General features: G+C 42.8%; 2 protein-coding genes across 2 annotated transcripts in view; one reads left to right on the plus strand and one right to left on the minus strand.

The window, feature by feature from the left end:
• Positions 1–22,005, minus strand: part of NUP210 (nucleoporin 210) — a 63,963-nt gene extending 41,958 nt beyond the window's left edge. The window contains exons 1-11 of the mRNA XM_082059896.1: positions 21,843–22,005; positions 12,918–13,054; positions 11,682–11,813; positions 10,046–10,142; positions 7,327–7,477; positions 5,059–5,191; positions 4,136–4,294; positions 3,607–3,675; positions 3,182–3,288; positions 1,556–1,696; positions 166–303 (exon numbers count right to left, since the gene is read on the minus strand). Coding sequence (XP_081916022.1) covers positions 166–303; positions 1,556–1,696; positions 3,182–3,288; positions 3,607–3,675; positions 4,136–4,294; positions 5,059–5,191; positions 7,327–7,477; positions 10,046–10,142; positions 11,682–11,813; positions 12,918–13,054; positions 21,843–21,985 — 1,407 coding nt within the window. The 5' untranslated portion in view covers positions 21,986–22,005. The remainder of the gene's footprint in view (positions 1–165; positions 304–1,555; positions 1,697–3,181; positions 3,289–3,606; positions 3,676–4,135; positions 4,295–5,058; positions 5,192–7,326; positions 7,478–10,045; positions 10,143–11,681; positions 11,814–12,917; positions 13,055–21,842) is intronic.
• Positions 21,679–26,684, plus strand: part of HDAC11 (histone deacetylase 11) — a 50,810-nt gene continuing 45,804 nt past the window's right edge. Inside the window, exons 1-2 of the mRNA XM_082059899.1 lie at positions 21,679–21,697; positions 22,773–22,912. Coding sequence (XP_081916025.1) covers positions 22,841–22,912 — 72 coding nt within the window. The 5' untranslated portion in view covers positions 21,679–21,697; positions 22,773–22,840. The remainder of the gene's footprint in view (positions 21,698–22,772; positions 22,913–26,684) is intronic.

Genomic DNA, 26,684 nt, shown 5'->3' on the forward strand with positions numbered 1-26,684 from the left:
CACGAATTAAACTCCGCGTTAATTCCTGTAACTAACATCCAACAAAATTCCTCCGAATAAAGTCTTTGTTGTCACTGTGCCTGAAGTATCCAGAGCAAGTGGTTACAGGCCCCACTGCGCCTGCTTGAGCAACACTGCCTGCGCACAGGTGTTTCTTTGGCGTACCTGGATGGTGTACTGGTAGACTCCTGCTTTTGGCTGCCAAGGAAACGTCAAAATGCTGGGTGAAAGAACTATGGGAACGTAGATTTCAACATCCTGCTGGTTTCGCACCGGAACGGGTAATGTATGAACTCCTCCATCCTACAAAAAGCAATAGCACAGGATTATAAATGACATCATAGTGCTTTCTAGAATTAATGTTTAGTGCTTATATGTAGACAAGTTGCTGAAAACATTTCAGAGAGAAAGGAAAGAAACTATTTAGGGTTGCTTATGAACAGCATTGCTTGTGAGCAAACGGTCAGCTCATCGCAGCAAAGGGTGCTACTGTATTAAATGAGTAGTATCGCGATGGAGATACAGGTGCCCATATTAATGCAAAAGGCAAACAGCAATAAGAAATAGTCTCTTTCATTACTTCTACTTTTTGAGACCTTGTCTGGAGAACTGATTTGGTAACTCCACACCTGCATTTACTCTTTGCACATTCCGCTCTGCATCAGGTAAAGACAAAACTCAGCCTAAAATCCGCAGTTCCTCAACCCGCCCTGAAACACCGGCCTTTACAACTTTGCTGTACTTATAATGCCACAACCCTCTGGCAAAACACGCTGCTTCTTACTAGAGTCTTGAAGGAAGACTTTAACAGCTCTCACTTGGTTCAGGAGAACCTCTCTGGCACAGAGAATGAGCACGGCTTAGCATATACAAGGATCTACTAAGTCCTACTCAAGGGATCACTGAAACCATTGCACAGCAGATGGGTTGGAGTGTTGAATTTTTCCAAGTTTCAAGCAAAAGCAAATCACTTTCACAGCGCGTGCCCTAGTTAGCCATACATTCAGCAGCCTGCCCAACTAGCAGAAAGTTAATGAATATTAATTTGAAGAAATTTGCAGGCTGATACATTTGGCAGATTTTCATTCCAGCATTTAACATCACTTACCAAATGACAGAAAACTTCCCAAATGTAACTGAATGCAGAACAAGGCCAGGGTATGACACTGACGAGCCTACCACAATAAATTGTAAAGTTCACTCAGAGAATGTGACAGGACCTTTGCACCAGCACAAAGATACGATATGTGCCCACACAAGCATCTGTCGTGAATAAAAGATCAGTGCTGTGCACCACTGGTTTAACAGGTGTTTGCCACGCACTCAGTAGCAAAATCCCACAGACTTTATTTAAGCCAATCCTCTGTTGACTTAATTGACAATTTTCCTGAGGTAAGGATTTTAGAATTCGGTTCTTAATCTGTTTAAACAAAGACGGCTTAGACCCATGTCGCTCTTAGGTTTCCTTTTACTATGTCACTAGTAAGTCACTATTGCACAGGTTAATTATTTTTAGGCCTACCAGTAAAGCAGAAAAGTTGTGATAAAAACATACCTGATCCACTACTGATGTGAGCGCAGCGTCAATAATGGTCTGACCCCTCTTTATTGCTTTGACGTAGTGATACGATCCATTCAGAGATGACTTCAGCACCTCAAAATATTCTTCGGACAGCTTTGCATCAATTCTGATGTTCTAAAGTCAGCACATGAAATAGGTATTGCCACAGGTAACTGACATTAATACTGTACAGACAGTCAGAAGCATATCAGCAATAAATCAATCAGAAAACAATTGTTTAATAACATAGTTCAAAGAAACTTCCAGTCTTTCAATAAGATTATCTTTTAGACATAGCATTAACTCTGCAGAAAATATTTCCTTTGTAAAATTATAGGCAATGTGCAATTTAACATGAAAAGTGCCATTATTTATACTACTAAATAATTCATATTTCACAATAATTTCTTAACTTTGTCATTCTTTAACACAGAAGGGGAAACACATGCAAATACACTGCCCCAATAGCACATTCCTTTTGAGACCCAGCTGAAACTCAGATCTCCATCTCAGGAAGCAAATAAGTGCAAATCAAATAACATTCACAGACACTTGTTATTCTGAAAAGCAATAATAATTTCTTCTGCTTGCAAATGAACTATTTAAATTTTGTGGGGTTTTTTTTAGAACAATGTATATTTGGTACCTAGCACCTAGAATTAATCTGATTTAACTACTAAACAGTGAAGTATTTCCATGCCAGCTAATCCTCCAACCTTTGCCAACAAGCAGCTGATAGGAAGCGGGCAGCTCCCTCCAGAGCGTTCTGAGCCTGCCTGTCAGCACGTTCTGTGATAGGAAAGATCACCTCTAGATGGGACAATATGATATTTGGGGGGACTGATGAGACGGAGAACCGCATTAGTGCTGCTCTCCACTAGTTACACCCGTCTGCAGTTTCCAGTGCTACATGTTTCAAGTGCATTGTTCAACTTATAGAACAGAATGATAGGATCATTTTGGTTGGAATAGACCCTCGAGATCATCAAGTCCAATCATAACCTAACTCGGGTTCCTAAGAACCTCATCTATGTGTCTTGTAAACCCCTCCAGGGATGGTGGCTCCAGCACTGCCCTGGGCAGCCTGTTCCAATGCCCCACAGCCCTTTGGGGAAGAAATTGTTCCCCAGATCCAACCTCAACCTCCCCTGGCGCAACTTGAGGCCGTTTCCTCTGCTCCTGGCGCTTGTTCCTGGGGAGCAGAGCCCGACCCCCCCTGGCTCCAAGCTCCTTTCAGGCAGTTCAGAGATCAGAAGGTCTCCCCTCAGCTCCTGTTCTCCAGCTGAACCCCCCAGGTCCCTCAGCCGCTCCCATCACACTTGTGCTCCAGCCCCTCACCAGCTTCATGAAACTTCTTTCAGTTTCTTCTACAGCACAGACTCCAACGAGCACTTTCGCATGAATTGCCCGGAGTGCTTTATTTAAAAACAAAACCAAACCAACCAAAAAACCCCACATACACAAAGAACAACAATAAAACAACGGGAAAAAAGGAAAAGGCAAAAAACAACACACTTTGAAATGTTGTAACTCAATGTAAATAAGAAACTGCTCAAATAATTTGAAAGCAAGCCAGGACTTAGGAGACAGGCACTCAGAAGTGTATCAACATTTACTTACATCAGATAAATACACCTTATTGTTCGATTTATCATACACTTCAATTGTAATTTCATAAAGTCTGCCTGTTTCTAGGACCCATCTGTCACCCGGATGAATTGTAAATCCTACAAAACAGGAAATATTGAACAGCACAAATCAATGGCCTCTTTACATAACAGATATAAGCATTTTGTTTCTGGTGCCCGCGCTCTGAAGATGCCCCTTCATTGCTTTAAGCTGCTGAATACAGAGAGGAAAGAAAATAAATACTACTCACTACTAAACTTATTTCACATTGAGCTACTTTTATGAATAAATTTACTGCTCTATGAAAAATACTATGAGAAATGGAAGCATGTATATACACACAAAGGAACACACCAACACGAAAAGAAGGCAAGAACTTCTATTAAGCCATCAAGAAAACTGCAGCCAGTACCAACCTAAATACCCAGGATTCACAACATAGATGGTGCTGTTTGGTAGCCTGGAAACCCCCTGCATGCGGATACCTGGAGTTTCAGTAAAGGATCAGAAAAGTTTTGACAAAAGTCAAGTAAAGATCAGCTTGTTCCTTGTGCCTCTTCGGATATTTAAAGCTAATCGTACACTGAAAGTAACTGTTATCCTGAAAGACAGTGAGCATTTCAGAGAGATTCCACTAGAGAACATCATGCTCTAAATGTGAAAATTCAATAAAGCCCCATCACATTTCCACCCTGACTGGGCGAACAGACAGGATTTAACCCATCTTTTGCCAACCTAATTTCTCTGAACATTCCAAGGCACCGGGCAGCTCTGTTGAGGCTGCATCCACAGCAGTGCTGCTCCCTATGGCTGAGCCAGGTGTTTCTCATTTTCAAGATTACTGGTGCAAATGTGGCGAACTTTTAACTTTTTGTGCTGCAAAGGGTGGAAATTTGTCTCCTGCCATGAAGCTCTGGGTGGAAAAGCATCACCGAGGAAGGATACTCTTGTGGCCAAGCACGAGACTGGTCTGTCCCTGCTGCAATGCCGTCACAAGCGACGTCGCCTGCTCCAGCTTGGCAACCGGCCCAGAGCGATCCCCCTCGGGACCAGGAACGTGGTTCTGGAGCTGCAGTTCATACTGATCAGACGGCATCATTAATTCTGTACGTAAAACAAGACAACACATGAAACAATAGAAGTGTGTCAGTGTTCGGCTGCTGCTGATTATTGCTGATTAATTTTTATTGTTGCCTAGAGCACACATTATTTTCAACGTCTCACAGAAACAGCATTTTGGTGATTATATCACACACATACAAAACGAGCTTCAAAGCTGCCATTTCCAGCTAATACCATCCCGTTTGTTTTGACCTAACATTCAATTAGTTGCCAGCTTCGAGCAGTCAAATTACTTTCTACAAGTTCCTCACAATTCCTGCTGCTCCATTCTGGGCTGCTCCCTGGTGAGCAGCACAGGCTGCTTGGAGCAACACCTGCACTCACAACCTTCTGCACATTTGAAGGGACATGAGGCCTGCTAACCCACACTTGTACAAGTGGAGCAAATCCATTTGTCAAGGAAACATTTTTGATTAGAAAAACTGCTCATCTAAACTTGATTTAACTAAGAAATCAGGCAGAGTTTCTTAGTCAAGGTGAAATAAATGCCTACATCTAAAATGACAGCATTAGCTCCTGTTCCAAGTTACCCTTACCTTCATGTCCTTAACAAATCTGCCGGAGTGTATCCTTTATAGACACTATTTTTTTGAGAGCAAAAAACTAAACAGCTGTATCATCACGTGGTTTAGGAAAACATTATAAATATTAACAAAGCAGTTTAAACACAATTAAATGTTTCTCAGCAGTTAAAAGCTCAAACAAAGTGTAAAAAAAAAAGGAGAAAGAGAGAGAACTGGACAAACCTGTAATCTTCCCTTGCTTTATTTTCTGAACTCTGTACTGAATTGATGTTCCTACCAGAAGATAAATGTCATATGCTGGATTTAAAAGGATGTTTTCCAAAATAAGCAGTCTGACTTCTGCAGGAGGTACATGCTATTGATTGAGAGGGAAAAAAAAAAACAACCACATTCAAAGCAGTTCATTTGTTTGAAACAGACCATATGGCAATAATTTATAATCTCTAAGTGAAAAATATTATTTGCTGTAATTGGCTCTTTATTATCATCTCAAATTTTGTCATAAGAGGGAAATGCAAAGGATAACGAATGGTATAGAGATCTGCTCTGTGCACACTGTGCAAGGCTGAGAGAGAAAAAACTCAAGTCTGTACAAACATAATTTAAGTTTAGTTCTCTGGAAAATACAGAAAAACTTGATACAGATGCACAGTGACTATTGACATCTAGAAACTTATTTTCCCTATTGTATTACATGGTGTTTCCATGTAACATGTCCTTTATAACTTCACTGAGGGATCTGTATCAAAATCATTGGTCTAGTAAGTTAGGAGTACATGAGATAATAGTATAAATTGTATAAACTCTATTCTATGTGTAGTCTGGAAGCAGATTTAAAGGAGCTACTAACCAGAAAGCCACAAAAACTGCAAACAGAACAACATTATTTCAATTTCACTTACAGTATCAGCTTAAAACTAATTCAGAAAAATGAATATTAAACCAATAAATACCTAACCAAGCTACAAGCATTCAAGAAAAAGTCAGACTGATCTCCTGGAGAACAACTATACTGAGCACAATTAACAAAGGTAGAACGGTAACAAAAACAGAATTCTTGACATGCACTATTTGTGCCACGTTACTAGCATTACACATTTAGATAACACTTTCATAGAACATGGGTTAGATAGTCAAGGCAATTCTGCTTTAAGCAGAAACATTAAATACAACACGAATTTGCAAAAGCAGACTGCAGGCAGGAGATGAGCTTCAGCAAAACCCCACCACTTCATAGACCAATTTTGTTTATAAGGTGCAGTATCAAGTTGATACTCGCACAACGCCCCGTGTTCCTCTACGTGATAACCCACAAAAACTCTCTGAGGTGCCTGGAAATTCTACTAAGGGAAAAACCAACTCTGTTACCAGAGAGAAATTCAAAACTCAGTCACCACAAGTTACAAAGAAAGAAGCAGCACGGGTCTGCACGCTGGCTGGGAAAAGCAGCAATGCTGCAGTTCAGCACCCCTGGAGCTGACATTCTGATCCCAAAGGAGGGCACAATATAATGAGGTACAATTAGATACTAACCAAGTATTCATATGACCCTCATTTCAAGGACAACGGGGAAATAAAGGTTTATCCAAAATAATAATCCTTGTTCTAGATATTTATTTATCGGAAAAAAAAAGGACCTAAAGTGTTCTAGTCGGTTATTTCTTTAAAAAAGCATTTAAAAATGCCCTATCCAGCTTGATTTGAGTTATATATATAGAATGTGAACCCCTATTGGGAATAATTAAATGGCACAGGAGTATTTCACAGAATCCCAGAATGTCAGGGATTGGAAGGGCCCTGGAAAGCTCATCCAGTGCAATCCCCCCATGGAGCAGGAACACCCAGATGAGGTTACACAGGAAGGTGTCCAGGCGGGTTGGAATGTCTGCACAGAAGGAGACTCCACAACCCCCCTGGGCAGCCTGGGCCAGGCTCTGCCACCCTCACCGGGAAGAACTTTCTTCTCATCTTTCAGTGGAACCTCCTGTGTTCCAGTTTGCACCCATTGCCCCTTGTCCTGTCACTGGTTGTCACCAGAAGAGCCTGGCTCCATCCTCCTGACACTCCCCCTTTCCATATTGATCCCCAGGAATGAGTCCCCCCTCAGTGTCCTCTTGTCCAGCTCCAGAGCCCCAGCTCCCTCAGCCTTTCCTCACACGGGAGATGCTCCACTCCCTGCAGCATCTTTGTTGCCCTGTGCTGGACTCTCTCCAGCAGTTCCCTGGAGCGTATTCCTCTGCCACAGGGCCTTTTGTCAGAGAGCTGGCTTTAGAAATGCTCCCTGGCAACACTCCGTTCTGGGTCAGGAAACTGCATCTGGCTCCAGCCCTTTCAGCACTGTCATCTTTGGTGACAGAGTCAACCCAGTCAGACAGAGGTTCCGCACTGATATCCACAATGGAAAAATACGGCACGGCAAACTTACACTGCTCCTCTAACATCGGTCTGTTAGATAAATGAAACAAACAAAAAAAAATTGCAAGTTCTTACCTTATAGACGCTTTCCTGTATTCTTGCTTTTAATTTAGAATTCCCTGTTTTCATTCCAGACACCAAAATGGTATCTCCTTGCTTGGCAACTTTTTCCATCTCTGATATATAGGAAGGTGGTATATAAGTGGATTCTGAGAACTTGAGAATACTGAAAGGTGAAACAAAAAGTGAACAGAAAATTGTTAACCAATCTTTGTAAACCCAGAGAGAAACACCACCAGTGTCTACTCCCAGCTATTTCCATTTTTAAGCAAATTTAAGATGTCTGCCTGGGACCAGATATCTCAGTTTTACTCATTCTTCAAGACATCTGCAGCTAATTTCTGTGACTGAGGAAAGTCTGTTTGAAGCTTGTTTGTGGGATTTCAAGAGATATCAGAAGGCTGCACATGTTGTCTGTAATGAGCCCTCCAGTTTTTACAGTAGGTGTAGACTGCAAAGCTCTCTAGATTATTGTGGAACGACTGATGTGAAAGACCCAAAACTTAAGTTTACAAAAGCAACAGCTTAACAAACCAGAACACAAGTTAGGCCTATTTGAAGAAGCCAGGACACATTTAATAAACGACTATGAAAAAAAATGAACAGTTACTACAAGTATTCTGCGTGTAGACATTTCAATGAGATGTAATAACAGAGGGGAACGGAATCTGCCACGAGTGGGTAAACGGCAGGACAGAACTTGAAAGAGGACCATGTTTTACAAGTTGGCACCTTCTGCACGCACAGGACCTGTTTGGCTTTCACCTGCACAGCCAAATTGTGAACAGTTACAAATATTAACAGCTCATTGCTTATTTTGCAAAGCTGTAACACCACGAGAACATTTTTATGTTATCATAGCTAACAGTAGAGCATTTGTCAATATTAGTTTGCTTAAAATCCCATCTCCAGCAAATACTTATACTGAAACAAAAAGCTGCGTATGGACTGACGTGGATCGCAGTCCCACCGACCCATCAGCACGGCCTGGGTCCCGCTGTAGGGACGGGCCACACGTACCTCACACCCACAGCTTTGGGCGTTTTATGGGCTCAATAGGCTTTTCTCTAAGGCTGCAAAACCAGAGTTCATACCAAGAGTCTTGTTTGCTGCCCCCATCCCATCTCCCCTGTATTTGGAATACAGGTTTGAGGATGGACGTTAACTGGTAACCATTCTGCTTTCCAAGAGAACTGCTTTCCCCACATTAGTCTTAGAATCACAATATGGTACAGAATCCCAGACCCAAGCCAGGTTCTTTAAAGGAAGATATAGTTTCCTACGTTACGTTCCACAATCTACCTACACTTGGAACCTCTTTTCTGCAGTAACTGAAGCCTCTGGTGCATGACTGAATCTATTTCATCTTTCAAGCCTACCATAAGTTCGGGAAGTTTTGACTAAAGAAGTGTCTGTGAACTGTTTTGTGAGGAAAAACCTATGTCGCACATGTTTGCAGTCTGGTCAAACACATCTATATCAGGGAAGCATTTTTTCTATCCACCCTCAGGTCGAGCAACACCAAGGATTCACCATGGCATACCTGATGATGAATACTAGCACAATACTGCTAGGTAACAGGGTCCTGGTGTGTTGACACCAGTTGATATCAGTGCAAAGATCAAACATGAAAAATATCCCGTACAACGTACTGCTGTGTAGCCTTCAATTCTAGTTAGTTTAATAAGGATGGAAACTCAAATTTCTGTTTAAAGACACTAAAGAACAGAACGTCATCGCTGTAAAGCTACATGGTGCGCATGCATATACATTTTTTTTTTTTAATAATAAAATAAAATACACCAAAACACAGGCCAGAGACGGACTAGTGACAAATATTGCAAGAAAAAAAAGTAGAAAAAAATATCATACAGTCTGGATTCTATTCCTAAGCCTGCCACAGGTGAGCTTGCTGACTTTTGGGCAAGAACTTCACCTGCATTAAAGGGAGGGAATACTTAGTTATACAGAAATGCTGAAAACCCCTTATCTTGTCAGCTGAAAAGCACTTTCAGGATCTTTGGATAGAAGTTTCCACAAAATACAGCACTTCTAAATGCAAATTAACTTATTATTTGACTCAGTAGAGATGATGAACCAAGCACCATGGCTTATTTATCAAGCACGTGCTTTCCATTCACCGCTTTGTCTGAAAGACGATGTATTGAATACCTTCACTGAATTATTTCACCTGGCCTTGTGAGCTGTATCTCGCTGACAAGCAGCCGCTTGGTCCTTTCCACTGTAAAGGTTGCTACTCTGAAGCTTGGAAAGCTATTCCAACACCAGAACTAAGTGTTGACTGAAACACTAAACTCTTCAAGTTCAGAGATCTCCTTTCTGAAATGGAAGAGGACTCTTTGTCCTTCAAAAAAACAGAACAAACAAAAACTACCACAAAACCAACCAAACAAACCATAACCAACTATCTGCTGAAATCCCGAGATAACAGTGTTACTGATAAAACCTTCCTTTGCACAAGATGGTTCAGAAGATCAATTCCATCTATCCATTTCTCACTGTTGCATTAGAGCCAGCTGGGCTGCTCATTAACACTATCCGTTGTTAAATTAAACAAGGATGAGAATGCCCAGGCACTTCAAAAAACCCTGAAACAATTGACCCACAAGCATTATTTTAGGCATCAGTTCAGTAAACTGCCTAGAAGGGGGGAAATAGTTACACACGAACTTAATGGACTTAAGACTATTGAGCACAAATTAAATGAACTTACCGTAAGGCATTGTGGGAATCCGAGAAGCCATCAGCCTCTGTGTCTTTTACTATTGTCCAGTCAAAGACAAGCCCTGCCAACGTGCTGAAAGTGTTTCCTAGAAATCAAACCGATTAAAACAAACATAAGTAACAAGCAGAGAGTCTTCCTGGAACACAAATGATTATTTTTTTCGCTAGGAAGATTCTCTATCTTATCCCTAAAAGCAGCGCTATTGGTGTTTAGTTAAAAAAATCACAATCTACCTTGCTTTACTGGCAAATTTAAGATTTTCTGTTCACATTTTGCTGCACCAGACACCACTTGATGTTTTTCACACAGCCCATGGCATAGGTGCAGGTGTCACCATCTCCCTCAGAGATCCTTGGCACCCGCCACCTTCTTTCCTCTTTGACCACAAACCCCTTACTAGTTCTTGGATATTAGCAGGACATCAAAAAAACCTGCCAATCAGTCTTTCATTTTGAACCATGTGGATCCAAGATCCCACCTGGGTGATGTGCGCTCCCAGCACCAATGAACTGCACTTTCCACACGTTGCTCTGGTTTTGAGCACAAGTGTGATTTACCCACAACCACTCAAGGAACTCAAACTGAGCACCTGCTTTCTAGAAACTGTGACCCGCTAGAACAAGGACAATTCTAAATGTTTAAAAGGAACAAAAACAAAGAAATAAACAGACTGAAGCCCAAGATTTATTATTACCTTTAAGTGTAATAAGCTGCTAACATCAAATATCTTATAAACTTATGAGTTTTGTTCTAAATTGCAGTGTCCACTGGCACAAATAAATATGGAATTGAAATCCCAGTATTTACTATATTTTAAAATATATTTTCATTTGTGTTTCTCCCTTTGACACTTATGTTTATATTAAAATAAAATTCTTATGCTTAAAGGAGGTTTATGACAGTAAGCCACAAAACCATTTTAAGACAAGTGAACACATTGCACAGCTTATGCTTTCTCCTTCCCTTTCTATGCACCTTACTGCAGATAGCTCCCAATCCCAAACAAATAGGATTTTAAGCAGAAAACTCTAAACACACAAGGCAACACAATTACAATGGATTGAGACCAAGTTATTTAACATGCATTCAAGTCTAACTTTCTTTAATGATGCATGCTTTAGCTTTGCAAAGCTGCATTACACTCTTGCTTTGCTTCAGTGGAAAATAACAGGGTCAGTGGATAAACGCACAATCCAAACAATAGGTAGTTGGTCTTCACCACCACCTCTGAACGTCCTGTTGGATGCTGGACTGGATTCCCATAAAATGGACTTCTGCAAAATTATTTTGACTGTATCAGCTCAAAAGAAAATCAAAACCAACATAGTTGTTCACATCCGCATGCAGCTTTGCTCAAGCTGGTTAAATCCTGATGGGACATTTCAACAAGACAAGTGTTGGGATCTTTCTCGTTACATTCTTACTCCTGACCAGGAGGTACAATTGCTAAGAGCTGACACCTTCATTTTGATTATTTTAGGTTTGATTTTAAAAAACACCTTTACCACTAGAGTTAAGCTTCCTGGGAAAATATTCCAACATTCCTGGGAAAATTCTATGATTCTGTGATCAGACAATTAAGAGTCTCAATATAGATTTTATCTCTTGCTAGTAAACCTCTTACCTTCAGAATCCAAAGCCTGAATTTTTAGCTCCAGTGGTGAATCTTCAAGATAGAGTTCTCTTGTTGTGGACACAATTTGGATGTCGTGAATTATATCAACTATAGCATCACAACGAAGCACTTGTCCAGTCACTTGAAGAGACATCAGAAAGAGCACATGAAATCAGCAACACTGGATGTGCTCATCAAGAGCACCAAGACGACAAAATCACCTCAAATTTAGCCCATGATACAAGACACTGAAGGAACTGGAACTGGGTTGTGACCTTGACTAAGAAACACTTGGTCAAAGGGTGACTGTGCCTAAGCAAGCAAGGAAAGCAGCTCCCTTCCTCACTGAACTCCAGAAGAAATCTTTAAAAATTGTGATTTCCATCTATACTAACAATTACAGACATTTTCTGAGTACCTTTTAAGAGTTTCTGCAGTGCAACTGTCACACTTCGCTCACATCTTAGAGAACTTAATGACTTTTACCCACAGACAATAAACCCCTATATACTTCTTCATTTAGTGACTGCAAGACACTGACTTGACCATCTGTTTTGCCCATCTCGCATTACAAAAACTAACCAGATATATTGTATGATAGACATAAAGACAATTTCCAGCTTTCTAAATGCAAAACATCTGAATTTGCATTATATAAAAAGTATATACCGAAAATTATTTTCTGCCACCCCACTCTTCTTTTTAATGAATTACCCATTTTCCTGGATCTATCATTAATATAATTAACATTTATTTGAGGCCTTTAACAAACAGAACTTAAACCCCATGTCTGTGGAAAGCCTAAAATCACTGTGCATACGAATGGACATTTCTTGCTTTGTGCACTTTTAAATCTCTACTGTGTTTCTGGAGGATCACGGAATCACAGGATGTCAGGGATCGGAAGGGCCCTGGAAAGCTCATGCAGTGCAATCCCCCATGGAGCAGGAACACCCAGATGAGGTTACACAGGAAGGTGTCCAGGAGGGTTGGAATGTCTGCACAGAAGGAGACTCCACAACCCCCCTGGGCAGCCTGGGCCAGGCTCTGCCACCCTCACCAGGAACAAGTTTCTTCTCATCTTTCAGTGGAACCTCCTGTGTCCCAGTTTGCACCCATTGCCCCTTGTCCTGTCACTGGTTGTCACCGAGAAGAGCCTGGCTCCCTCCTCCTGACACTCACTCTTCATATATTTATAAATGCCCCAAACCAAGCAGTGGTGAGCTTACCGAAGTTAAAACTTACTTATATCTTCAGCAAAGATGATACTGGTGAGACGTGTGGGCTGGGAGGAGCGTGCCTGGACAAGGGCTTTCTGCGAACACTGGCGCTCGTCCTGATCCGCCAGCTCTATGCTCGCCACCTCCGGCCTGGTGGAGGACCTGCAAGATTACGGGGTTGTGTTAGCAGGATCTGAGTTACTGCTGGACGGAAATCCGGTTTAAAACCATTTACATGAGAAATGCTCCGTGGTCAGGACCAGACTTTCAGAAGAGCTGGATTGCAACAGCTACTTGAGGAGTTGAGAAGAAGGCGTAGAACAAGCAAAAACACATAGAAAATGCTAAATTAGAAGGTAAAATAATTTGAGGTACAGCTCCACTTGCCAGTTGTAATTGCTTTTCAAAACAAGTTTGGAACAAAGTTCTGACAAGAGTGGAAGTTTTCCCTGATCACAGAACATCACACTTACGTATGTTTGCTACATCAGAGCCTCTGAACAAGTAAGAGACATTTTTTAATCAAGAAATTAAAAAATTTTATTTAGTCTGTATAGCTGAAGTGTGTAACACTGTAAAACATGCAAAGTCGTATAATCATCTTTGGTGACATGTAAGCCTACATGGAATTCTGACCTAAAATTGATGCATCTGTTATTTCCTGCTCTGACTTGTATGGCTTTTCTAAAGACAACAGCTCCAGGAATGAGGTTGTGGGAAGCTCAGCATGGACGGGGAGCCCCGTTCTCACTTCCTATGTGCCAAAACCAACAAGATGAGGAAAAACAAATAATTTTCAAAGTTATTAAAAACCAAGCCTCAAATTCCATTTGAGATAGTAGCAATATACATCTGAGGCAATACAAAGCAATTAAAGTATTCAAGCAGGCCACACGTCTTGCAAACCGTCACAGAACGTCACCCCGTGAGCGGGCCGGGCTGCCGCCCGGTTTGCAGCACTGGGTCCCCACCAGAATGACCGCGGAGCAGCCCCCAGCTCCCGAATCCAGCGTCCCAAACAGCCACCTGCCTGCCCAGGGATCCCACCTCAAAGCTCTTCCACAAGGGCTCTTTGAAGGATTAAACCAAATCAAAGCAAGCACTGCTGACAGCACCGTTGAGGAACTGGTGCTCTCCGATGATGGCGGCAGTTCTGATGAAAACACTGCGTTATCTGGTCGATGCAATCTAACCCGGCTACTAGATCCCCACCTAAAGATTGTGAGGCTGGACTGATCCAGACTTTTTGCCTGGAGGATGTTCAAAAATGCCAACCAGTGATCTATGGGGCAAACCTGCTAACTCAGCAAGGAGCTGCAGGGAAGCTTCAAACCAGCAGCAATATCTTACAGGCCCTTCTCTCCAGACAGAGGTTTGCTTGACTTTTATCACTGGCAGAACCAACAAACTCAAAACAGGGAAGAATAACACTTCTTGTTAACCAATATCGTACCCATTTAAAAAAAATAACATATGGCAGTATGTTTGGTTGCAGTCCAGGTGAATATGGACCAATCTGGTTGTAATCGCTGCAATAAAATTACAAACCTTGTTTCTAGGCTTAAGCAATGAAAAGCACCATTCTGAAGACAAATCCAACCGTGCAAGACGTCAAGATCCCTTTGGTTTGAAGCAGCTGGGAAGACAACGACCAGTGCACTTTTCATAAAAACTTCATATGAAACAGAAATACATTGGTGTCAGCTCTCTGGTTCCCTACCTGTGGGTCTGGATTTTATCATATGGTACTGTCCAAATAATAAGGCCCCAAAATCTGGCAATCCAAGGGCATGAAAGCCCAGTCAGAACATTTTTAACTGTGTTTGCTAGTGAAGATGTAACAGGTTTGTCTTGAGCAAAATTAATTAAGTCAATGAATTATTAAATCATCATATTGCCGCGCTCCCTGCAACATTCTGCTTACAAAAGACTAATTTTAAAGGATTTTGAAACAATAGTAGCAAGCACTAGCCAAGAAATTTCGAAGTATCTTATCTGATGAAGGAAAACAACCCACAGCAGTACGCAATGGACAATCGGAACACCAACTAGAAGCTTAAACCTGAAAATTGTTTATTATATTCTAGATACCTAAGCAACGTGGACAAATATGAGCACATATTTTTGTACTAGGGTCTACATTGTTTCTAAAATAATATGATTTATTTTCTCTATCAATAGTAAGTTTAACTTCGCTATATATTGATTCATTTAAGAGCGAACAACTAGTTATTTTCCTGTTATTCTGTAGGTTCTTAGGCAAGCATAAAACAGTTCTGCAACATTTAGCAAGTTTCTTTAGACAATGTTAGTATTCACAACCAGTAAGGCTTTTGCTGTCCTTGGCTGGTAGGCTTTTTAAGCTGAGCATGTGAATCTGACTTAATATGCACACAGACATTTTAAAATAAGCATTATACGTTTGGAATTGACTTTTACTTTTATTATTTAGTTATTTACACTGCTTAATATTCCCTACCATTGGATTTTTTTAAATTAATTTGCAGGTTTTGTGTTCTTACAGTCTGAAATTGATCGTGTTTATAACACAACAGGGGGTTCGCTGTGTTTTGTGTTTGTTCTTTTAATCTATGGCTGTGTCTTGTAATACATAACCACTACAGTTTGTACTAACAGCAGTGTGGCCAAATTAAATGTAATTACAGGATATTTTTCAGAATAGAAAAGGGAAGGAACAAATATAAACTAAAAGTCTGCATTGAATTTCAGCTGTAAACTTACACTCCACAATTACAAAGGAACTTTCAAGACTTTACAGCCAGTTAATGCCAGTTAACTCTTAGTTGTCACTGACATAGGGAACCTGAGATTAGATACTACTTGGCCTCTTAACAGTAGTTTATTCATAAAATAGGAGGTAGATTATCAGCTGAATTTCTTACTCTTTTAATACAGATACATTCTTAGTTCTATTACCAATAGGATGTCTGCTATTTTAGGCAATTACCTGAGCTGGGCAGGCTAAGTCGGGCCTTTCTGAGGCTTGGCTTACTACTGTAATTTATAATAAAAAAAACAATTTAATGACTAATTTTTTTACACCATCGCATATGAAATATTTGATGACCCCTCAATATCATTTGGCAATACCAAAAGAACGTGTTCTTTACAGCTACATCGGATTCAAGGTCAAGTCCAGAAAGGACAAGGCACTGCATATTACACTGGCACTATTCTGCTGTAAGACACACAGAGAGAACAAGAAAAAGAAACTTTGGCTTTAAAATGACATCAAAGGCTGCAACTTATACCCTCTTCCAATTCCAGCAGACCTCTGGCAGCACGTCGGTGTCTGATATTGAGAGCTGGGCTTGTCAGGGGTCAAAATTAGATCCCGCGGAGCAGGCAGGGGCAGCATTTCTGGCAGCAGCGCCTGTGAGAAACAGCGCGGCAGGGGAGGAGGAGAGTGGGGAGGGGAAGAAGAAAAGCCAACAAAAGTCCCGGTATTTATTTCCCTCAGAACAAAATCCTGCGTGCAGAGGAGTTAATGACACTTGCAATAAAGACCACCAGGCCACAGAAATGCTCATTTCCATTTCGTTCATGATTTTCACCCCCTCCCGCCCCCAGATACAGAACCGTGTGCCAAGATTGTATCTACTGTTCTGCAGTACCACACTTTAATACTTCAAGGATTATACTTAATTTATTTATCAGCTGGTTTAAAGATCAGGCAAATGTTACTCTCCCCCTCACTCTAGCAATACTCCGTTGATTCTTACTGCTTCAGCATCTTACATTTGTTTTGTCAGCTCTTCAGACCAAACTCAACTGATTAAATTAACAAAAATCCACTTTTTTTGAGATGCACCAGGACTGTTTGTTGATCTGATGGTTTAGAATTTGTATCAGACATGCGGGCAGATATGTAGCCAGAGGGAAACTGGACAGTTAAAGTTTTCAAGAGTTTGATAAGATTGGATCGACCGATGCACTAGGTACCTTATTTCTAGTCACTCTTAGGACTAACACTGTTGACATACAACAATGAAGAGAGATGTAAGAGCCAGAAAAAGCATCCAGGTGACTGTAGTTTTGTGATAAAAAATAGATTCCCAGAGAACCAGGGATGTGGGAACTGAACCTATTCCAAAGCAAACACAGAGGGAGCCCGGCAGAATTCCCCCAAGTCTAATGGATTTTTTACAACACAGTGGCAGATTATCTCCCCATGGTTCCCTCAGTCCTCCCCTAGGATGTTTCTTAGTCACTGGGAAAACAAAGAGCAGGAAGAAAAGAGCCCTTCACCTAGTTCTGTTTTAAAAAAGGGAAACATCAGGCACCATGGAATGAGCCAAGGACAAAGCTTTCGCTCAGGGGATTTCATAGTGGTGATCAGCTGGCATGCCACGAGCTTCCAAGGACACAGAGTTAAACCAGTGAAGATGGGTATCAAAATCCAGCCCAGGTGTCCGACGGTAACCGGGATATTTCACCAAATCAACTGGTGGCCAAAGGCATTTTACCACAAGTGTTTATCTTTGTGTTTTCTCCAGCTGCATGAGGGAAAATGGCTAGAGACAGACATCTTCCCACTAGGAAAATGCAGTAAATAAATGTGGGTCTAACCAAGTTGTTCTGAAATTAGCTTAGCCTGATTGCAAATTAAAAAATAAAACTAATATGTGACAGCTTGCTTCCAAAACACAAATGTCACACTTTGCATTATTTCAACAAAATTTTCCATTCTGTTAAATTTTCTCACATGTAGACACTTTAACTGTGAGACCCGCACCCAAAGAGAGCAAAAGTCTTAAAACATTTAATGGGTGTTGAGCAGTAAATGCTGCCCAAAATTAACAATACTCCCTGTTCTTTCTGTCCTCCTTCCCAGGCAGGTTATGCTCAGATGCAGAAAAAGGTTTTTTCAACAGTAAACCTGCGCTGCAGGTTGACACAGCAGCCAAGAGGGAAAACAACTATTGCTTCTCCTGCCTCTTCAGCTCTGGCAGAACAACTATGCCACCGATTCACACCACCCAGTCTGGTTTTGAGCCAACGCACTCAGGTAACACAGGGCTGAGCCACAGCAGCCCAGCCTGTCTCACTTGACACACACGGACACCTCAGCCCAGTTCTGAGCTCCTTGTGGTACCTCCAGGAGCTGGAGCCGCGCTGGGAACGCGGCCGCGGCAGCGCAGGCACCTCCCAGAGAGAGGGAGAACATCCTGCTGCCTGCTCTGATGTGTCAGCGGGAAACGCGGAGCGGGCGAGAACCAGAGCGGGGGGAAGGATGGCAGGGGATTATAATCGCTATCTAAGATGTTATTTCATAATATGGAAATTACCAGTCAGCATCTCACACAAAGCATTTTTCAGTGAGAGTCAAAGACAGGGTTTTTTAGACCCGTGGTAAAACAGGTAATCCATGAAATAACAGCAACAAAACATCAGAGATGAGCTTGTCGGCTTTCTAGCAAAGTAACAGACCCAAATCAGCAATGCTCTATTTAATACACATTTTTAAAACACATAAGCCACAGCACGTCTCATGGAGCGATAAGATCAATTTACAACCCAATATCAGAAACTTGACAAGATAAGAAGCTACAGAATGAGCTTTGCTGGCCAGGTCCCACAGCAGCAGTGTCCGCAGGGCTCTCTGGCAGCACCTGTGCATTGCGCAGCTCGGCCGCTGGGTCTCGCTCCACCACCTGTGCTGCTCACAATGGCAATGAGCTTCACGCAGCCTCGTCAGGGAGGGCTCCAGGTGGCAATAAACTCGCCATCATATTTGTAACAAACAACATTGTCCAGGGCCATTATTGCCTTTGAACATTCCCCTATAGGTGAAACCTTTCCATAGCTAAAACTCCGACTTCAGTGCTCTGTGGTTCAAACCCAATAGGTTCTACTGCTCAAAGGTAACTCCTGAAGCTTAAACTTCCCACCAGCTCTCTGATGTATCTCAGTTCTACAAGATATGAAATAATGTTACAGACATGTAAGCATATTTGTATGCTACAGATAATTTCTGCTATAAATACCCTGTGCCATGCTGTATACCCCAAGGGAAAATGGGTTATTTTGTGTCTTCTCCCACTCTCCCCTAAAAATGTTATCATGGTAAGGCAGATTTCAAGGAGAGAATTTTGCTCCTGAATGCTTTCCTTCTTCCAGGTGTAATTTCTGGATTAAGGTAATTAAAAGATAAATACAGATGTAATTTAAATGCTAAATATAACTGCACAGACTGTGTTTTATCCCTGAAGATAGTACCATGTACAATATTTACAGATGGGAACTCCGTATGCTTTGAAAACAAAGCTTTTACCAAAAAAACAATTTAACATAAAGGCAACCCAAACTCTAGACTGCATGAGCATCTTGAAAATCAGAAAATACTTTAAAGCCATTCTTCTAACTCTATTATTGCTCCCAATCTGCTGGGATGATGATAAAATTTGACCTTTTCCCTTTGAATCACTGAAATTCTCAGACACCACTTCAACCACTTTGAAAATCTCCTGCTTTCAGTGGTAAACCTGAAGCCCCAAAGGGAAACTGGAAAGAAATAAGGCCACATCATGTTCTTAGGGACATGGTTTAGTGCTAGAGTGAGGTTATGGTTGGACTCAACAATCCTGAGGGTCTCTTCCAACTGAAATGATTCTATGCCATAGCCTGATTTGTCACAAAATTGGACACTCAGTTATGAATTCTGAATGTTTGAGATGAGTAAGGCAGTCCTTCAAATACTCAAAAGACGTACTTTGAAGACAGATGCTGTTGTAAGACAGCTTCCATCCGCTCCCTCTAACCTCCCCATCACCCACATTACAAAGCCCTGGTCCCCTCTCCATACACTAAGGGCCCAAATCTCACAATTTACATTCCAAATCCCATCTTTCATGCATGCAAACCCACCCACCATTTTACAAACCCTGGGTGAGAAGCAGTCACTACTTCTGAAGTCACTACAGTTGGTACTTTCTAACTCCTTCAGTTTAACGGGCCTCCTTCTAGGAATAGCTATTACTGACGGCTTTAACAGGAAAGTACAGGAAGCTCGTCAGCACGTAGCTGCAGAGCTGCCCCCCTCCAAAGCACACTTCGATCTAATCCCCTACACCTCAAGGCCCACAGATGCCATCCAGCAAACATGCTCTGAGCCCCACGACGAGCACTACTACTTCTGCTTGGCCACGCACGCCCAGCGGCTGCTTCCTCCTGAGGGCTTTGTAAGCACACGTTGAGTTTTACCACCCACTTCCTGCCAGCCCCTGCAAAGCAGAAGTGAATAAAAACACATTTACAACCCCAGTACAGAAAATGACAACACACTCTGTGTGAAGTTGGTATAGTTTCCTCAATTCTCAAGCAAAATTAATCTCCGAAGGGCAGCCAGAGGGTGAGGATGGAATAGCGTGTTGAAGCCTACCTGCATGATCTATCACTGGCAACTGGCACCAACATTACATGTTCTGAAGTGCCTACACATCACCCTCGTTACAGATACATATGTGGACCAAATCTGGTACTTCCCTAGAGTACAGTCTCATATATTTTCACCCGCATATTTCAGTGAGATTTGCAAAGGTCTGCATACTTCTGACAGCTGGATTTCACCTGGAACATGCAGGAACAGCTGTATCCAGCCCAATATTGCCTGGCAGTTTGCTGTAAAATTGGACAGACAGTCTACACCTCCTAGATTTTACTAGTGCTTTGATGAGCTTATGTTTTACCTTCATAGAATGTACATCATCACATAAATAAAATGCCTTAAGGACTCAGTTGCCTTTAAAGAGTAAGGAAAAAAAATACCCCATACTTGAGAGATTTTCACTAAGACGGTCCATATAAAAATTAAATTACACAAGCACAAGCAGCTCACCTAGTAACTTCCTTTCAGTTGACTCTTGGAGTAACTCCGATTACTGCTCTTGGGTGCAAACACCCTCAAATGTGTAAGTTGCCACAGACCAAAGGCTTGTAGCCAGCCCAGGGATGAGAAGTGTAGGACCACCAAGCAAATGAACTGATATAGAGTGAAAACACAGCCCTGCACCATGTATTTCAGTAACTGACAGCCACAAAATAACAACTGAAAACTGTGACATGCATCCATGTGGCACAGAGGAAAGTACCACCCTAAACATCTCCTGACTGCCACTTTTTTATCAGGTGGGTACCTCCTGCTCATTAGTGATCCAAATTACAATTCCGGCATGCTGAAGGAGTTAGCAACACTTGTTTAACACGAAGGGGACACAGTTTCTAAATCCGCACACACAGCGGTATTCCCCTTTAGCCCTGCGGCTCAGCACAGCCCAGAACCGGCTCCTGTGAGCCTGGCCCATAGGCCTCTCCTGGGGGAGCGGGACAGGGGCTCCCAGCCAGCACATCCCACCTGCCCAGCCACGAGGCTCCAGAAGAAACCCAGAAAACACACAAACTTTTAAAACTTGACTTTTGTCTTCGCCAGTCGACGTGCTCGGGGTGTCGCCAGCGCCAGGAGGCTCTCAGCTCAGCCAGGCGCTGGGACCCAGTCTGTGCACCCACTCCCCAAACTCAAAGCTGCGGAGGGGACACCGGTGGGGTAAGCACACGTGGGGCGCGAGGCGCACGTGGGGCGCGAGGCGCACGCGGGGCCCGGCCATGGCGGGAATCTCCGTCAGCAGGGAGCAGCCCCGGCCGGCACACAGCGCCCCCTCCAGCGGCCTTAACCCCCGCTGCGGAAATCACCCAGCCATGGTCTGCAGAGCCCAGCCGCTCCCCTCAGGGATGATCTCCATTTCTGTCCCCAGGCTGCTGGGCCACCCACAACACGGCCGGAGTGAGGTGAGAAGGGTGAGGGGCGCAGGCCGGGGCCGCGCTCAGGCCCCGCCGGGCCGCGCGTTCCCGCCGCGGGCTGAGGAAACGCCGCAGGTGCATCCGGCGGGGGGGGGAGAAGCGGCGGCCGAAGGGCGGCGGCACCTGCACTCACCATCGGTAGCAACCCTCGCTGGCCTCCAGCGTGAAGTTGACGCGGGTGCCGCGGGTGAAGGGCAGCAGCACCTTGGGGGTGTTGAGCTTGGAGGAGGCGGCGAGGTGCAGGGAGAGGAGGAGGAGGAGCGCGGGGGGAGCCATGCTCCGCCGCGGGAACGGCCGCCGGCGGGGGCGGGAAAGGGCGCGGGGACGTCAGCGGCGGGGCCGGGCGCCCCGGGGGGCGGGGGGGCGAGGGAACGGGGCGGGCCCGGCCGCTCTCCTCGCCCCTCCGCCCTCCCTGAGGGGATTCCCGGCCACGCCAACCGCGGGAAGCGGCGCTGCGGTCCGGGCGAGGCGCGGCCGCCGGGTCCCAGCACCGCAGAGTGGAGCCGAACGGGCTCCTAACGGCGCACAACTTGTTGGGAACGCCTTGGGCGCCTGGAGAGGGAGGTGGCTTGTTTGTGGCTGGTGCTTGCGGCCCAGGTGGTGGTTGTCACCCGCCGGAGCCGCCCCAGCAGCGGCCTCGGGTCGGTCACAAGCGGCTCCTGTCGCCCCTTTCCCCGCAGCACCTTCCGCCGGCCTGGGGCGGCGCAGCGGGGTGAGCTGGTGCTTTTAAACAACGGGACCTGTGGATTGAAAACACAAACAACAACAAACACAGAAAAACCCCAACAGCAAAACACAAAGCAAACCAACAAAAAACACAAACCAAAACAAAACCCAAACTATTAAATGGATTAAATCCCCAATCCAATTGATTAGAAAAACCCTAAAAAAAAAATCTGTCAGATATAGGTGTTACATTACATACTATCCTCTTCCATTATGGTACATACAGTGATGCTGACAGCCAGGTTAAGCAGCGGTTCTTTATTATAAAAATATCGATTTTCTATATGCTTACCCCCTTCAATTAAGACTTATTTTCTCATATAACTTTCTGTCCTAGGGAAAAAAAATGTTAGGCAGACCAAAGTGCAGAGAAAGGTGAAGTCAAGAGAAGGAACTTGGTGGTAGATGAACTCCACAAACAGGGTGAAGACCACAAGCAGCTTTGGTCTGACCCACTGGAGCTCCTCCAGGAACACAGTAAGTAGCTGGATTTCGTCAGCCGACCTAACACGAGCTCAGCCTTATCCTGTGTATTGCTCAAAACTGTGGTGGAACAGCATGGGAAGTAGGACAGTGTAGGAATAAAAGGGAAAAGGAGGGAAGTTTTAACCACCACTGGCAGATCAGTAATCATTTTAAGTGTGTTCAGAGCATGGCATGGAATTCAGGAATCACAAGTCTCCATTTGTTTGGGTTTTTTTTCCCCTACGTTTTGTAAGTATATTACAAAATGTATATTTTTCCTCCTGGTCTTGATTTGACTTTGTAGTGGATGGCATCTTACTACTTAGTCCTCTTCGTTACAGATGTTTTTGTAGAAGACTTTAAATTAACTGCTGATTTATGTGGGTATAAACATGATTCTGTAGGATGGAATTTCTGTGTAGTTGATAATTTGCTTTCTCAGAAACTTGGAACATACATGAAAGTACTCTTGAAAGACCATTGTGTTCTCTAAGTCCAAAGTCAGGCTGGTATTGCAATCTTAATTTGCCCTTGTTGCCAGTGTGCATTCACATATATCATCATTTCCGCATGTGTTTAACGGTAGGACCTCTTCACCATTCATGGTGCATGGGAAAGGTCACACTCCTGGAATTAATCAAAGCTATTTAGTGAATGAAGTTATCATGTGGAGGGTCTGCCTGTCCCTATCTACAACAGAGGGATGGCATAGATATGTGGCAAGAAAAGGGATTTTAAGAAGGAGACAATCATCTTGGAATTAAGGTAGTTAAATTCTGCCCAGGAAGATGCTGTCCAGGGACACCTGGGAGCTTGCCCAGTCCTAATTTAGGTAGTATAGAAGTTAACCAGTTCTCATCTACTCTAACCAAATAAACTTATACAGAACTTTTTATTTACCCAAGAGTATTTTTTTTCAGTATTTATTCAGCTAGTGTTTTATTTATCAGTACCTCAGCAAGGCTATTCCATTTTCTGCCCCAAAGGACTGTGTGCAGCCGGACAGTTCACTTCTCACTGCAGCTTCTGTTTGTAATATTACTCATTTTTTGAATGCACATCTTGAAATTGTGTGGTCTGATTTAGAGAAGGGCTGAACTTTACAGCTGCAATTTAAGTCACTGGGAGTTGGGCCCAGAAAGATATATGGTATTAAAAGCTCTGGCAAATCAAGCCACTACAGTTGAAATTGCTCCTCAAATACGGAGTTATTTCTTTTCTTTATTTTTTCTGTCAATTAATCTCTAACCTTCCTTCAAAAGCATGTTGTGAAGATAAAGTCAGTAAGGACTCAGCTATTAGGGAGGGATGCGATAAAATAGTACATGACTAAATCAGTACAATGTGTTTACAGTTAGTATAATTATAGCTGAGTGGATAAGAAATAGATACTGAGTACCTTGCATCCTGTGCTACGAATGACACAAGAAAATGTCTGTATCCCAGTATATCCTGGCTTTTCAAAGTAGGTTTTGGAATCTCAATAAGTCTTTACATTCTTTCATCAGCAGAGTGATGAGTATTCAAAATTACTGTTGTTCTCAAATACTTCTTAAACTTAAGTGATTTTTCAAAGGAAACAGCAAAGTGCACTTAGGACCTTAAAGCTTATTGGTGAAACATGGCAGTTAAGTACAGCAATTAAATGTCTGGCATATCATCCAGAGCATACTCAAAAGCATTCTAAGCAATTTTAAAAGTAGAGTGAAGCAGGAGACATTGATGAGCAACTCTGCAGTTTCCGTTACACAGTGAAATTACGAAGCAAGTTTGCTGCTTACTGAAATGGAAAGTCCTGCATGGCAGCACTGTGTGAATGTCAGAGGCTGTTTTGGACAGAGCGCAGGAGGCTGGGAGGCAGACGGCACAGCCACGTGCTCTGGGAGAAGTTACTGCAGTCACAGCTTGACTTGGTGTAGGTGCTGCAGTGCTCTGCTTTCTTCTACCAAACTGCAGTGGTGAGACGGGGATGGGGTCAGCGCATCCCTCCTCACGCTAAAATGACAGTGCAAAGAACATAAGAATACCTCCAGTCATCTGAGCAGTCAGCTGGCACCGCAGGGAATTGGAACAGGGCAGACCTATTAGGAGCAGGAGATAATTTTACATGCGTATCGATGTACACCTGAGTAAGTCTGATAAAGAACAAAAACGGAAATTTCTTAGTCACAAGGAATACAATTATAGAATGATAGAGGGAGTACTTTAATGAGCTGTTTAATTGCGAGAGGGATAAAAGCAAACAATAAATGGTTGTTCTCCAAGCAGCTGAGCCATTTGTGGAAGAATTTAAGAGGCAATCAAAATACACACAGTAAATAACTAAGCACCAGGTGCTGATAATGTTTTTATTGAAATACGAAAATAAAAGGGGGAGATTTTACAAATTTGCTTGGGCAGAAGATCTGAAAACACTCCCAAGGCAGCAAGGAGACATGAATTAAATCTTTTAACTTGATCAGTTTCTGTTTTTTTATAGACCTAGAAGAAACCTCTATCATTATATCATGAGGTGATCTTCTGTTCACAGTGAAATAATTTAAAATCCTTGTTCAAAAAAATAAAGTATCGGAATGGCACAATGATGATGGTGCCTCGATGCTTCCCCAGCCTTCACAGCTCAAGCGTATACAACGTGTCTCATCTTTTGGCAGTACAGGGACTTGAGGGTCTCATCACGTGCAGGAAGCCTAAACCAACCCGATACGAGTACTAAACATGGGTCTGACCTTGGGGTTATGCACACGTGCTTTCCTGGATTTAGGCCTGAGTCTCTGACAAATTTTGAATTAAGAAAACCTCAGGTCCTAGAGTTCTTTCAGGAAAATAAAAGGTTACTAAAAAAACCCATAAGGCCAAGGAACACCTTACTTTATTTTCTGGCATTTCATATTTCAAAATGCCTCAATAACTTAAAATATTTTGAAATGCTTCTCTCAAAAACAAACAAAAATCCAAAACAAAATGAAAAACACCAAACCACACTAATCGACCCCCACCCCAGCCCAAACTCTGAAGCTCAGAAGGTGAAATTCCAGCCAAATGATAAGGCAATGAGGCATGGAAGATTATTTTAAAGTGTACTGGGTCAAGCTAACTCAAAGCAGTTCCAACCATAACCCTTCCAGCTCTGTCTGTACTCCTGTGAACAGTATAGGGCTGGTTCAGTGTAGTATGAGCAGCGAAATGCACTGTGTTCAACGTAATTGTAAGAAGTCTTATTAAACTGGGTGAGTCAGGGCTCACCCGGTAGAATGATTAAAAATATTGTGTGCTGTCAGGTTCCTGAACCTCTCAAGTAAAATAATATATGATTTAAAGGCTAAAGACTGACTGACAAGTAATAGTAATGTGTTTAGTGAAAAGACTCTTCCTCTAGGGATTGAGAAGAGATGGGGAGTTGCCTGCACCAGGCTGAGTAGGAGATGAAAAGGGCAGGTTAACAGACTCGGAGAAAGAAAGTGGTCAGGGAATAGTAACTGAGCATGAGAAGAACCGTGCTGGGCCTTTTTTTGTCTGATGTTGTCTGTGTTTAAGGGGAAGACTAAAACAGTATCCTGCAAAAATCGCTGTGAAAGATGGCCAGTTTCCTTCCTCCTTATCAGGCTGCACCTTGAGACACCTCAGCTGCCCTTTTGTGTCTCTCCCTCGCTGACCAGCTCCATGGCTTTTGTTACTCTGTTTTTTTCCTGCTTAGTTTGCTGTCTGGTTCCGTCCTTGTAGCTGCAGAGCCTGGCAAAATATCTCCACCAAAGAGACATCAGTCAAAGAAGTATTTGAAGTA

The sequence above is a fragment of the Streptopelia decaocto genome (assembly GCF_964273445.1).
Source record: "Streptopelia decaocto genome assembly, chromosome: 8".
Taxonomy (NCBI): domain Eukaryota; kingdom Metazoa; phylum Chordata; class Aves; order Columbiformes; family Columbidae; genus Streptopelia; species Streptopelia decaocto.